Source organism: Lepus europaeus, chromosome 10 (genome assembly GCF_033115175.1).
Source record: "Lepus europaeus isolate LE1 chromosome 10, mLepTim1.pri, whole genome shotgun sequence".
NCBI lineage: Eukaryota > Metazoa > Chordata > Mammalia > Lagomorpha > Leporidae > Lepus > Lepus europaeus.
Window position 1 is genome coordinate 63,807,606 of NC_084836.1, and position 12,403 is coordinate 63,820,008.

At 63.4% G+C, this 12,403-nt stretch overlaps 1 protein-coding gene across 1 annotated transcript in view; it reads right to left on the bottom strand.

The window, feature by feature from the left end:
- Positions 1–12,403, bottom strand: part of LRP1 (LDL receptor related protein 1) — a 75,940-nt gene that overhangs the window by 20,689 nt on the left and 42,848 nt on the right. The window contains exons 23-42 of the mRNA XM_062203403.1: positions 11,841–12,086; positions 11,441–11,638; positions 10,276–10,480; positions 9,973–10,137; positions 9,149–9,393; positions 8,853–8,984; positions 8,362–8,589; positions 8,071–8,245; positions 7,874–7,968; positions 7,559–7,708; positions 7,333–7,473; positions 6,859–6,993; positions 5,298–5,429; positions 5,010–5,144; positions 4,753–4,882; positions 4,531–4,657; positions 4,179–4,330; positions 3,973–4,097; positions 3,302–3,679; positions 680–869 (exon numbers count right to left, since the gene is read on the bottom strand). Coding sequence (XP_062059387.1) covers positions 680–869; positions 3,302–3,679; positions 3,973–4,097; positions 4,179–4,330; positions 4,531–4,657; positions 4,753–4,882; positions 5,010–5,144; positions 5,298–5,429; positions 6,859–6,993; positions 7,333–7,473; positions 7,559–7,708; positions 7,874–7,968; positions 8,071–8,245; positions 8,362–8,589; positions 8,853–8,984; positions 9,149–9,393; positions 9,973–10,137; positions 10,276–10,480; positions 11,441–11,638; positions 11,841–12,086 — 3,484 coding nt within the window. The remainder of the gene's footprint in view (positions 1–679; positions 870–3,301; positions 3,680–3,972; positions 4,098–4,178; positions 4,331–4,530; positions 4,658–4,752; positions 4,883–5,009; positions 5,145–5,297; positions 5,430–6,858; positions 6,994–7,332; positions 7,474–7,558; positions 7,709–7,873; positions 7,969–8,070; positions 8,246–8,361; positions 8,590–8,852; positions 8,985–9,148; positions 9,394–9,972; positions 10,138–10,275; positions 10,481–11,440; positions 11,639–11,840; positions 12,087–12,403) is intronic.

A 12,403-nucleotide genomic window follows, 5' to 3' on the forward strand; every position in this document is an offset into this window, starting at 1 on the left:
AGCAGGTGGACCCCAGGGGGCTGGAGAGCACCCACCCAGGGGATCTTCCTCCCAAGTTCTTCCTGGCTGTGCCCTTGACTGCCGCGTGACCTGCTACCAGCTCTCCGTGCCCGGCGGCGTGGGGGAGGTCCCCCTGCTGGCCCCTCCGCCTGAGCCTTGCCTCGTCCTGGCTTTTGCTCAAGACGCGCCCCTGTCTGGGCTGCACTCATCTTCATCACGGCAGGCCTGGTGCCAGTCCCCGCCTCCAGGCTGCCTCTGGTCGCTGCTGTGGGCAGCCCTGGGCCGGCCCTCGCTACTGCCCTCCTGTGTGACCCCCCCATCAGGGGCTTGCCAAGCCCCCGGCAGCCACACAGCCACCTGGGCTCAGTGGAGTTCTCTGCCTTACTTTGCACTCTGGGGCCCAAAAGGAGCTACTTTGGGCCTGGAACGTGGCTCTCAGACGAGTGACTCAATCACAAAGCCAGACGCCTCCACCACAGCCCTCCATCCTCCCCTTGGTTTGGGGAACTGGAATATTATCCTCCTGTCACAGCCGAGGAAACTGAAGCCCAGAGGGGGTGTGCAGCTCACCCCAGGACACACAGCAGGGGCAGGCGGCATGGGGGCTGGCGCCTGGCTCTCCTGCCCCCGCACCCCCGGGTGGCCCTGTTCGTGCCCCCTCCCCTGGCCTGCAGCTCACTTCTGGCACTCGTCCAACACGAAGGCCCGCGGGTGGTCATCTCCAGACATGGTGATGACTGTCTCACGCTCGAAGGCCCCTGGGCGGCTCTGGTCCACCGTGTGCCGGGTGATGGTGGACGTCGTGTAGCTTGTCCAGTAGAGCGTGTCCCAGCCACGGTGATAGGCCAGGCCTTCCACGGAGCCCACGTCTGTGAAGGCACGGGAGAAACTGGGGGTCAGGAGGGGGCGGGGTGGCCAGGGGCATCTATTCCCCAGGCTGGAAGGGGGAGGAAGGGTGTGGATGTGTAGGGCGCCCAGGTCTGACCTCCAGCGCACCCACAGTCCGCCCCCTGCCCCCTGCCCTCTCTGTGGGCTCAGCTCTCTGTGGGGTTGTGTTTTGCTGGAGCTCAGCCAAGCTGAGTTCATATTGGGTTTCAGTAAATCAGATCCTACCGGGGCTGTCTGGGGAAGCGTCCTACTTAACAAGGCTATGACCCTGATTGGTTAGGAAAGTAGACATCTTAACTCTGCTTATAGAACCAAGAGCATGAGGCCCGGAGCTGTGGCACAGTGGGTTGGGCTGTTTGTGGCCCCAGCATCCCATTTGAACGCCGGTTCAAGTCCTGACTGCTCCTCTTCCAATCCAGCTCCCTGCTAATGTGCTTGGGAAAAGTAGCAGAAGATGGTGCTTGGGTCCCTGCACCCACATGGGAGACCTGGATGGAGTTCCTAGCTCCTGGCTTCCGCCTGGCCCAGCCCCAGCCGTTGTGACCATTTGAGGAGTGAACAAGAGGATGAAAAAATCTCTGTGTGTATAACTTTCTCTTTCAAATAAATAAATTTTTTTAAAAAACTTTTTTTTTTAAACAGGGGCTGGCATTATGGCATAGTAGGTAACGCCATTGCCTGCAATGCCAACATCCCGTATAGGCACCAGTTTGTATCCCAGTTGCTCCACTTCCAATCCAGCTCCCTGCTAACAGCCTGAGAAAAGCAGCAGAAGATGGCCCAGGTGCTTGGGTCCCTGCCACCCACATGGGAGACACAGATGAAGCTTCTGGCTTCATCCTGGCTCAGTGCTGGCTGTTGTGGCCATCTGAGGAGTGAACCAGTGGATGGAAAATTCTGTCTCTCCCTCCTGTTCTATAATCTGACTTACAAATTAAGAAAAAAAAAAAAAGCAAAATGTATAAGGAGACAGACAGGCCTGAAAGCAGCGTGCAAGGGAGAGACCAGGGGTTTTCTTGCCTTCAAGCAGCAGGGTGATGGGAGTGCTGGCAGGGAGGCGCTGGGCGCAGGGGCTAAGACACCACTGCTATCAGAGTGCCAGGGTCTGAGTCCTGGCTCCGCTTCCGATGCCAGCTTCCTGCTAACGTGCACCCTGGGAAGCAGCACGGATGGCTCAACAGCCTGGGTCCCTGCCACCCGCGGGGAAGACCTGGATGGTGTTCCAGGCTCCCAGCGTCAGCCTGGTCCAGCCCTGGCTGTTGCAAGCCTTTGGGGAATGAACTAGAGGATAGCAGAGCTCTTGGTGCCTCTCTACCTTTCAAACAGGGTGGCCATAGGTTTTAAGAGGGGCCTGTCGGCCGGCGCCGTGGCTCAACAGGCTAATCCTCCGCCTAGCGGCGCCGGCACACCGGGTTCTAGTTCTGGTCAGGGCGCCGGATTCTGTCCCGGTTGCCCCTCTTTCAGGCCAGCTCTCTGCTGTGGCCCGGGAGTGCAGTGGAGGATGGCCCAAGTCCTTGGGCCCTGCACCCCATGGGAGACCAGGAGAAGCACCTGGCTCCTGGCTTTGGATCAGCGCGGTGCAGCAGCCATTGGAGGGTGAACCAACGGCAAAGGAAGACCTTTCTCTCTGTCTCTCTCACTGTCCACTCTGCCTGTCAAAAAAAAAAAAAGGGGGGGGGCCTGTGTGCCATGCTGCAGTCCGCAGCACGGCCTGGCCGAGGGGCGGCTGGGTTACTCTCCTGACCCGGCTGTGATGAGGCTGGAGCTGAGCCGGGACACGACACTTCTCAGACAGGCATTTGTGGACGGCAGCTGGTGACAGACAGTGTCCCAGAGGGGCGTGAAAGGGCAGGTCTGGCCCCCCCCCCCCCATTGTATACCCAGCTCACTGCTGTGGTCCAGCTGAATGAATGAATGAATGAGCCTGAGGAGGAAAGGGAGTGGACACAACAGTAGCTCCCAAGGAGCCCAGGGCTGTCCTGGATGACAGTCTAAGCCTGCGACTGCTTCCCCGTGCAGCCCGCACTGGCCCCTGGTGCTGAGCTCGGATGCTGCGGAGAGGGGGTGGGGGAGCCCATCTCCCTACACAGCCCAGCACACCCAGGCTTGTCCAGGGGAGCAAGCCCGTGCAAGTTGCTGAGATCCTAAGGGGCCAGCGTGGACCCCAGCTTGTGTCTGCAGATGGAGCTGTGAGTGTTGGGCTCCAGACTTTGGCCTGACTCTGGAGGCATGGGGGAGGGGATGACAAGGGGGGAGGGGAGTGGAGCAACAGCGACTCCAAATAAGGAGAGACTTTTACGTAACTGACAGCGGGCTCAGCAAGGCTGGACTGCCACTTTTGTGGGACAGTGTGGCAGGTGGGATAGGGATGTGGGGCAGGGGAGGGCTGTGAGAGTCTGTGCCGGGCACTCACTCTCCACGATGGTGGTCCTCCCCGAGCCATCGTCATTGATCTGCTGGATGTTCCCAAAGTGGATGTCGCTGAAGAAGATGCGATTGGGGGTGCCCGGGGAGGTGCCCGCCCGGTAGTCGAAGGCCAGGGCGATGACGTTCTTCATGTGCTCGGGGTCCTCGAAGGGTTGCACAGGTGCGTTGAGGTTGCGCTCGTCCGACAGGTGGATGCTCTTCAGGATAGTGCGCTCTGAGTAGAGCAGGTAGCCGGCGTACTCGCGGCAGGACGCGCCGTCTTCCGCCAGCATCCCATGGGCGCAGGCGCAGGCTCGCTGGCCTCCGCCCCGGTACAGGCACAGCTGCTGGCACCCGCCATTGGCCACGGCGCACACGTTGGTGCCTGGGGGGAGGGGGAGGTCACAGGGGGCGGGGTCTGCCTGGGGGAGGGCTCTCTGGTGCTCCTGTCACCTGGACCCCGACCCTGGCGCCTGCTCTGCTTCAGCATCCCCAGCTCACTCAACCCTCCAGGCCCTCACCCCCCAGCTCCCAGATCAGCCTTACTTGTCGCCAGCCTCTCCCCTCCCCCCATTCCTGGTCTCTCTGGCCTTTGGAAGGCACCCCCCACCCCCCAGGCTCCACCTTCTCTCCCAGTCCCTCTCGCTCTGGCCCCGGCCCAGAGCGCCAGCCTCACACCTTTCTGCCGGTCCCGGTTGAAGACCTTGATGTCTTTGAGCTGGACGCCGATGCCGGTTCGTAGGGGCACGGAGTCGGTGGCGTTGTCCTTGCTCCCACGCTTGATGGAGCCGTTAGCGTGAGTCCTGGGGGCAGGGAGAGGCATGAACAGGGCGCGCGCAGGGCAGGGAAGGGGTGAGGACGGTGCGCAGAAGAGCAGCCCTCACCGGTCGCTCCAATAGATGAAGTCCTCAAACACGGACACGGAAAACATGTCCATGTTGTTGCTGGACAGGACCACCTCGCGGCTGTCGCCCGTCTCCAGGTCGATGCGCTCTATCTTGTCGGTGCGGGCGTCGCACCAGTACAGCTTCCCATCCTGCGGGCAGATGCCGCTTCACTCTGGGGCCCCCCACCCCCTGATCTCTCCACTCACCCCTGCCCATCCCCCGGGTCCCTCTGCTCTGCACGTCGCCTCTGGGGTAGAGGAGTCCTGCTCTGGGTGGGAGCTGGGCCCCTGCCCTCTGCTCTCTCACTGGCCAGGGGCTCTCCCCACCAGCTCCATGGTCATGCCCAAACCTGATAGTCCACGGAGATGCCGTTGGGCCAGCTGATGCTGACGTTAACCAGCACCACCCGCTCGGTGCCATCCAGTCGCGAGCGCTCGATGCGCGGATACTGGCCCCACTCAGTCCAGAACAGGTACCTATGCGTGGAGACAAAGGGGGTGGGCATGAGAACCCAGACCACAAAGGAGAGAGTGCCAGGGCCGGCCCCGAGCCAGCCCGTCCAGCTGCTCACCCCTTCTCTGGGTGCACAGTGATGGCCCGGGGCTTGTCCAGACCCTGGGAGATGACCACGTAGCGGAAAGAGCCATTGAGCCGGGCTACCTCGATGACGTCAAAGCCCTGGTCTGTCCAGTAGATGTTGCCTGCGGAGGGAGTGGGGTGCAGGGAGGTTGGTGGGGGGCACGCACACAGCCCCAGGGACCCCTCCAGCTGTCCATCTGTCCCTGCCAACTCCCTCTTCCATCCCCTCTGAGGCGCCCCAGCACCCACCTGCGATCCAGTCCACTGCGATGCCCTCCACACGGCCAATGCCGTTGGTCACCACGTCCTCTCGCCAGGTCTGGTCGCGCTTGGCCCGGCTGATGGTGCTCAGGCCCATGTCCACCCAGTAAATGGTGTCGTTCTCTGCAAGTGGAGGTGCCCACGTGAGGACACCCAGTGTGGCGGGGGCAAGGCCGGGGTCCAGGATCATGCAGCAGGTGTCAGGTGCTGGGGGCCAGTGCAGGCCCCCAAGCTCCTGGGTCACGTCCCGCCGTCCCCCGTCACCCAATGTCTCACCAGCATGGAAGTCGATGCCAACAGCCAGCGAGGTCCCCGACACAGGGACCAGGGCGTCTGACTTGTCATTGGGATCCAAGGGGATTCCCCGAATTCCCTCGTGCACGGAGTACAGGAGAAAGGAGCCCACGCCTGAAAGGCAAGGACCCCTCAGGCACGGGCCTCGCGACGCTCCTTGAAGCCTGGCTCTTGCTACCTTCACACCGCTCTTCTCTGCTTCCCCTTTGGTATCTTCCCCCCAGCCATCGTCCCTGACCCAAAGGTGTCTGAGACCCAGAGCCTGGGCGGTGCTGAAGAAAGTCCTGGCCGGCAGGGTCAGTGCCTGCAGGACCTCTCACGGACACGAGGGGGCAGCAGAGACGCGGCTTTCTCTCCCCTCACTTGGCCCTCACAAGACGGGCGGCTCCCCACAGAGGCCCTGGGGGAGGCTCAGACAATCAGGATGGGACGTCTCCAATCTAGATTTTCAGCTTGGCACTCCGCCTGACCTTAGCTTCCTCTTTGTCCTCCCTCTGACTGGTCCAGGCCACACCCTCTCTCCAACACCCAGAACCTTCCCAGCACCTTGCTTGCTGCCAGCCCTCCCATTCCCCGCGTAGCCTTAGCCCTCCCTTGCCTTTATCCTCTCGTGCAGGCCGGCCCCAAATGAACGCCCCAAAGGGGCCCCAGTTAGGGAAAAACCCAAATGCTACAGGCCATGCTTGCATATTTAGTCCTAACGTTGCTTACTAGAAGTGCTTATTTCTAACAGTCTAACATTCCTGATATTTGAATGCTGGAGTCCGTGCCTGAAGAATTCTCGGTGTGCACGGACACATTCAAGGCCCTGAGAAGTTCCGCGAAGTTCTGCAGCCTCGACGTTGCCTCCCTGCCGTGCCCACATCAAAGGCGGAGGTTCCCAGGGGCCCATAAATCAGTCGACAAGGGCTCGTGAAACGCCTCTGACTCTCAGCCCAGACCCTGCTGCTCACCCTGGGATTACCCCAAAGCCTCCTAACTGGTCTAACTGCCTCGGTTTCTCCCGCTCCCCTGCTGCCGCCAGCTTAATCTTCCCCAAACACCACTTCCAGGCACCACCGGCTGAGAACCCGCAGGAGCCCGCCCGCCTGACCTCACCACCTTATCACCAGGACTTTCCCACACCCAGTCCAGCGCTCTGGGCTCAGGGCCCTACGCATTGCCTCCATCACCTTGGGCTGGGGCACGGCTTTAGCGTCCCCTTTGCATGGGCCTAGAACCTTCTCCTGCAGGCCGTGTGTCCCAGTGCTACTCATTCTTCCTACAAACCCAGCTCACAGCACACCTCTGCCAGGAGGCTGGCGTCTAGCTCCCCAAAACCCTACTGTGGGTGGGCACTGGACAGTCAAAGCCACTCCGCGGTCCAGCTTCCCCTCTGTGCTGGCCCCCTACAGAGCCAGGGACAGGGACTTTCACTCCCTGGGTTTTCCCATGGCGCCCAGCAGCGTGGGGGCTTCTCAGACACCTCACCCGAGGGCGCCGGAGGAAGGCAGCGTTGCCCGCGGTGTGGGCCAGGGTGGGGGAGCAGAGGCCACGCACTGACCCTCGCAGGCCTGCTGGCCGCTCCGGAGGCTGTAGCCGGCCGTGCACATGCAGGAGCGGGTCGTCTCCGACGTGGGCAGGCAGAGCTGGGAGCAGTCGCCGTTGTTGACGCTGCAGGGGTTGGTGCCCTCGTGGTCTGGGGGGTGGGGGTAGGAGGCAGACAGAGGGTCAGGTGGCCTTTGGGATGGTCACCACCTCCACCCTGGGCCTGGTGGGGGCTACCACCCACCCAGCTCCCAGGTCTTCTATCCTCCCAGGGCCGGTGACTAAGGCTGTCATGCGAAGGAGCGAAAGGAGCCCGCGGTAGGGGGTGCAGCCGGGGCCTCTCACTTCCGTACCGGCCCGCTGCTCGGCCCGTTGCCCACCCTGAGCTCTGGGCCCCACCAGCCCCGCTGTCGCCTCTGAGCTCCAGACCCCAGCCCCAGCCCTGCTGCCCGCTCTGCACTCCAGGCCCTGCCCCAGCCCCGCTGCTTACCGAGCTGGATGCTCTCATCATAGACCTTCATGTGCATCACCAGCGTGGTGCTGTTGCGCAGGACCACGGCGCCCGAGCCGTCGGCCTTGTTGCAGGTACCCATCTTCTCCGACACCTGATCTGCCCACCACAGCTTGTCCCCTGGGGAGGCAGGAGGCGGTGAGGCCCGCGGAGCCCTGAGGCTGTCATCTGTGCGTGGCCTGCCCTCCCCGCGGCGGGCCCTCACCCATGATAGCCAGGGCAGTGGCCTTGCCCAGCTGGCTGCGCATGGCGTCTATGACCTCCAGGCCGCTGCCATCCAGGTTGCAGCGGTTGATGGTGTGGTTCCCGGAGCTGATCCAGTAGAGCTTACTCTCGGGGAAGTCGATGGCCAGGCCTGAACCAGGAGGGCGGGTGGGAGAGGTGAGAGTTCGTGGGAGGGGCATCCAGACAGCCACCGAGGCCAGGATGGTGGTGGTGGGGGCAGCTGAGGGGCCCCGCGAGCATCTCACGCTCAGGGACTTGGGGGAGGGCTGCAGGCACAGGCAGGGCAGGCTCCTACCCACAGGGCCCTTCTGGGCGCTGAAGAGCAGGGTGCGGTTGCTGCCGTCCATGTTGGCCATGCTGATGTTGTCGCCGTCCGTCCAGTAGAGCTTCCTGCAGGAGGGGCCGACGGTGGCAGCGTCAGGGTCCCCCGCTGCCCACCTGCCCAGGCTCTCCCCCCGAGCCCCCCTCCCCAGCCCTGGGTGTCGGACCCACCCCCGCAGCGGGTGGACCACCAGGCCGTGAGGCTGCTCCAGGCCCTGCACCACTGCGTTCTTGAAGGAGCCGTCCAGCCGGGCCACGTTGATCTGCTTCTTGTTGGTGTCATAGCTCGTCCAGAACAGGTTCCGGGAGACCCAGTCCACAGCCAGCCCGTGGGCGTTGGGCAAATCTAGGGGCACAAGTGGAAAGCCCGTGGTTGGGCGCTTGCGGGGCCCGGGCTGGGAGGAGGGCAGGTGTGGAGCGCTGGGCCGGGTAGGGCCCAGGGGCCGGGCGCGGGGCCAGCACCTGCAGAAACGACCGTCTCCACGCCTGTGCCATTGATGAAGGCTCGCTTGATGGCCTGGGTGCGCACGTCCGACCAGTACACACGCTGCTCCCGGGCGTCGTAGTCTAGCACCGTGACGTTGTCGATGTCGGGCACCGTGAAGGAGATGATGTAGTTGTAGTAGGGGGCGTCCAGGTCCACGCCCCGGATCTCCATCTGACGCGCGTACAGCAGGAACTTCTTAAACTCTGCGGGGCACAGTGCCGGTCCATGGGGGCAGTCCCTGCCTCCCTGCTTCCCAGCCAACCGCCACCCCCCCAACGCCAGAGGATCCCTTCCACTTGCTGCTGGCCCTGGGCTCTGGGGAAGCGCCCCGCTGGGTACAGCCCCCCTCAAGCTCCAGCCTCGGCTCCCCGCACTGGTGCCTGGGTCCTCTCCTAAAGGACAGGGGTCCCGGGGGCCAGAGCCCTCCCTCAGCCTTCTGGCCTCAGTGGGGGAGGGGCGAGCCTACCATAGCAGGTGGTGTTGTCCTGGTGCAGCTTCATGAGGTGGGGACAGGCGCAGGAGACTGTCCGGTTGTAGTTGATGAGACACAGGTGGGAGCAAGGCCCACGGCCGCCGTTGGCCTCACACGGATTGGGAGCTGGGAGCAGGGGCGGGAAGAGGAACAAGAGCCTCCTGGGACTGCTGGTCCAGGCCTGGCCTTTCTCACCTCGGCTCACACGCTCCTGCTCCGTTCCTGCCCCTGCCTGCCCAGCACAGACCCCAGCCTGTCTCTCCAGCGCCTTCGAGGCCCCAGGCCCTTACCCATGGGCTGCCGGGATGGGTGGTAGACCTGCAGGTCGAAGGGCTGGGTGTTGGTCCTCTGGACAACGGTGACGTTGTGGCCAGTCCATTTGTTGGCCTTGGCCAGCGTGTTTGTACGCCAGTCGGTCCAGTACACCTCCCCCCCATACAGCGTTACTGCAAACGGGTGCGACAGGAACTCGTGTCCCCGAAGCACCTCCATGTGGCCGGAGCCGTCGTAACGGGCTGAGTAGATGGCGTCTGACCTGAGAGTGGGGTGGGGGCAGAGTGAGGACGCAGGCGGGGAGCTCAGCCCTTAGCACCCTGCGTGGGGTGTCCACTACCCTGCCCCGGCCCACAGCCTGGTCCGCAGAGCACGCAGCCAGCATCCCTTCCTCCCGGCCTGGCCGGCCAGAGCAAGCATAAGGAAGGACTGAGGCTGGAGCCGGGCGGCTCTGGGCTCCAGCTGCTGGACCCCCGTTCCCGAGCCCCCAGGGAAGTGCGCTGGCTCACTTCTTCCCAGGGCTGCAGGCGGCACTCACGGCTCGGGAGAGAGTTAGGGAGAGACGCCCTCTCTGGACAGACAGATTAGGATGCTGTCCCTTCCTCCCATGGGCCCCGCCTCCCGCAGAGGCCACAGCCTGGGGCTCACAGAGGGCCCAGCTGGGGTCACCGCAGGCGACAGCCTGGCTTCTGCCCTCTTCTCTCCCACTCACTGCCCCTGGCCCCAGCCTCTGCCCTCATCCCACTGTGCCTGGCCCTTGACCATCCTCTTCCTGCTTGCACAGCCCGGCTTCCCCTGCCCCTTCCCCCTGGGCCCCACAGGGTGTGGTGTGGGCGCGGACCTGGCGTCGATCCACAGGATGCGCTTCTCCAGGTAGTCCACGGTGAGCCCGTTGGGCCAGCCCCCGGAGCCCGTCTCCCTGTGGACAGTGCGGCGCCCAGCCCCACTCATGGAAGCGGCCTCGATACGAGGCAGGCTGGCATCCCAGTCTGTCCAGAACAGGATCCTGGGGGGTGGGGAGAGAGGGTCAGGAGGGCAGGGGTGGAGGGGAGGAGCCGAGGTAAAGGGTAACGGTGCAGCCAGCACTGTGGTGTCCCCGGCAGGTGCAGTGGGGTCTTCCAAAGACAGCGGGGCGGGGCCTCACCCATCCCGGGGATCCAGGGCAATCGCCCTTGGATGCTCAATGTCCCCGGCCAGCAGGGTGGTGCGGAGGGTCCCGTCCAGCTTGGCCACCTCGATCTGGTCCAGGTTACTCTCCACCCAGTAGATGTTGCCTGCAATCCAGTCGACAGCCAGGCCCTCGGGAGTGGCCAGGCCGTACTGGATCACCACCTCGAAACTGGTCAGGGCTGGAGGACAAGAGCCGTTGGGTTGTTAGCATCTCCTGGACAGGGTGGGGAATCCCAGGAGTCCTCGCTGACTGTCCCCCTGCCCCAAATCCTGGCACTGGCGCCAGCAGCTCCAATGTGCCCAGACTCAGTGGGGGGTCCCCAGCACCCCGACTCTCCTCACCCAGGCTCCTGCTCTATCATGAGATCAAGCAAGAGAGAGGACTAGAGCAGCGGGGCGAGGCTCTGGGGAACCGGTGTGCCCTCAGTATGAGGACAGAACTTTCTAGAAGTCACCCCACCAAATGTTCTGATGGTTTCTCACGCCAGCACAGGCATGTGTGCCTTGGGTTTGGGAGCCGTCGCCTTGTGTGGCTGTCACCATTACTCAGCCATCCTCTTGTGGACAGACATTTGAGATGGCTTCGCGTTTTCTGTACTAACAAACAACACAGACTGCTCCAGTACGCTGTGCCCTTCGAAGTCCCTGCTCAGATGTCGCCTTCTCAGGGGACTGTCTGAGACCAGGCAATTTTAAACAGCCATCTTGGCCCTGTAGAACCCCCAGACCCCAGGGGCATAGCAGGTGTGTGGCTGAAGGAGGAGGCCTGCAACAAGCCAGGCGGCTTTGGGCCGGGACAGCAGCAGAGAGGGCCTGGGGCGGGGGGGGGGGGGGGGGCAGATGCTCCACCCCCAGCGGCTTTTTCCTCTCAAGCCTGCAATTCTAGGAGCTGGGGAGCCGAGCTCCAGGCTGTCCCAAAGGAAAGGACGATCATTTTCTTAATTATCAGGCTGGGAGCTCTGTGGAGGATAATTATGGGGCGTCAGGCACTGAGACCCACAGCAAAATATAACCCAATTAACAGCACTGAGGGGGGATGGGAGAACCAAGGCCTCTGCCGGGGGCCACCAGGACCTGGGCCTCTGGCACTGGAGTGCCCAAAGCCCCGTGAGCCTGTGCGGACCCTGTCCGGGCCGCACCTCCGTTGTCCAGCAGCTTCCCGCGGTAAATCTTGTCCTCCACCACGTCGGTCCAGTAGAGGGCGCTCTGGCTGAGATGGAAGTCCAGGGCGATGGTGTTGCGCAGGCCAGGCACTAGGACGCTGTAGTCCCCTTTGTGAAGATCGATGCGTCGGATCTCATGGCGGTTGGAAAAGATGATGAACGGCTTGAAGGGGTCTGGGGTGGAAGGGACGTGATGGGGTCAGAGGCTTGCCTCCCATGCCCCCTGTCCGTGGGGGCAGGCAGGGTCTCTGTCGGCCCTGGCACTGGGGAGCCGAATGGAAAACGGAGCCCCTGGCATTCGGCTGCCCAAGCCCAACCCCCCACCAGCAGCTCCGGGGCGTCCCCCCCCCGCCTGCCTGGGCCCCCCAGGTCGCACCCAGGCTGCGGCAGCTCTCGCCATCGGGCTCCAGGACCCAGCCCTCGTAGCAGGAGCACTTCACGCTGAACTTGTTCTGGTCGCACTTCTGGCTGCACTTGAGGTGCTTGGCACAGTAGCTCTGGATCTGACAGGTGTGGTTGTCGGGCCCCAGCTCCATGCCCAGAGGGCAGGAGCACACGATGCCTTCGCCAGGCGCCACGGAGCAGTTGTGGCTGCAGCCGCCGTTATTCAGAGAGCACTGGTCTGCAGGTGGGGGGCCGGGGACAGGTCTGGGGTCAGCATCTGGACCTTGGCCTGCCGGGCCCCAAGCCCTGGCTCCGTGCCAGGGGCCCCCCCTTCCTCTCTCCATTCCTGCCAGTGCTTCCCAGGCTCCCTCAGGCCGGGGGCAAGACCCTGGAGCCGACAGCACCCCCATCTCTCTCTGGTTCTTAGTTAGTTGCCTACCCCGTCGTGGGCTATGGCTGGGACCCCTGCCCTTGGCGCTAGCCCTGGGCAGCTGCTTTCCCCACCTCTCCTGAGCCTGGTGCGCTGCGAGGGGGGACGTGGCAGGGAATGTGCTG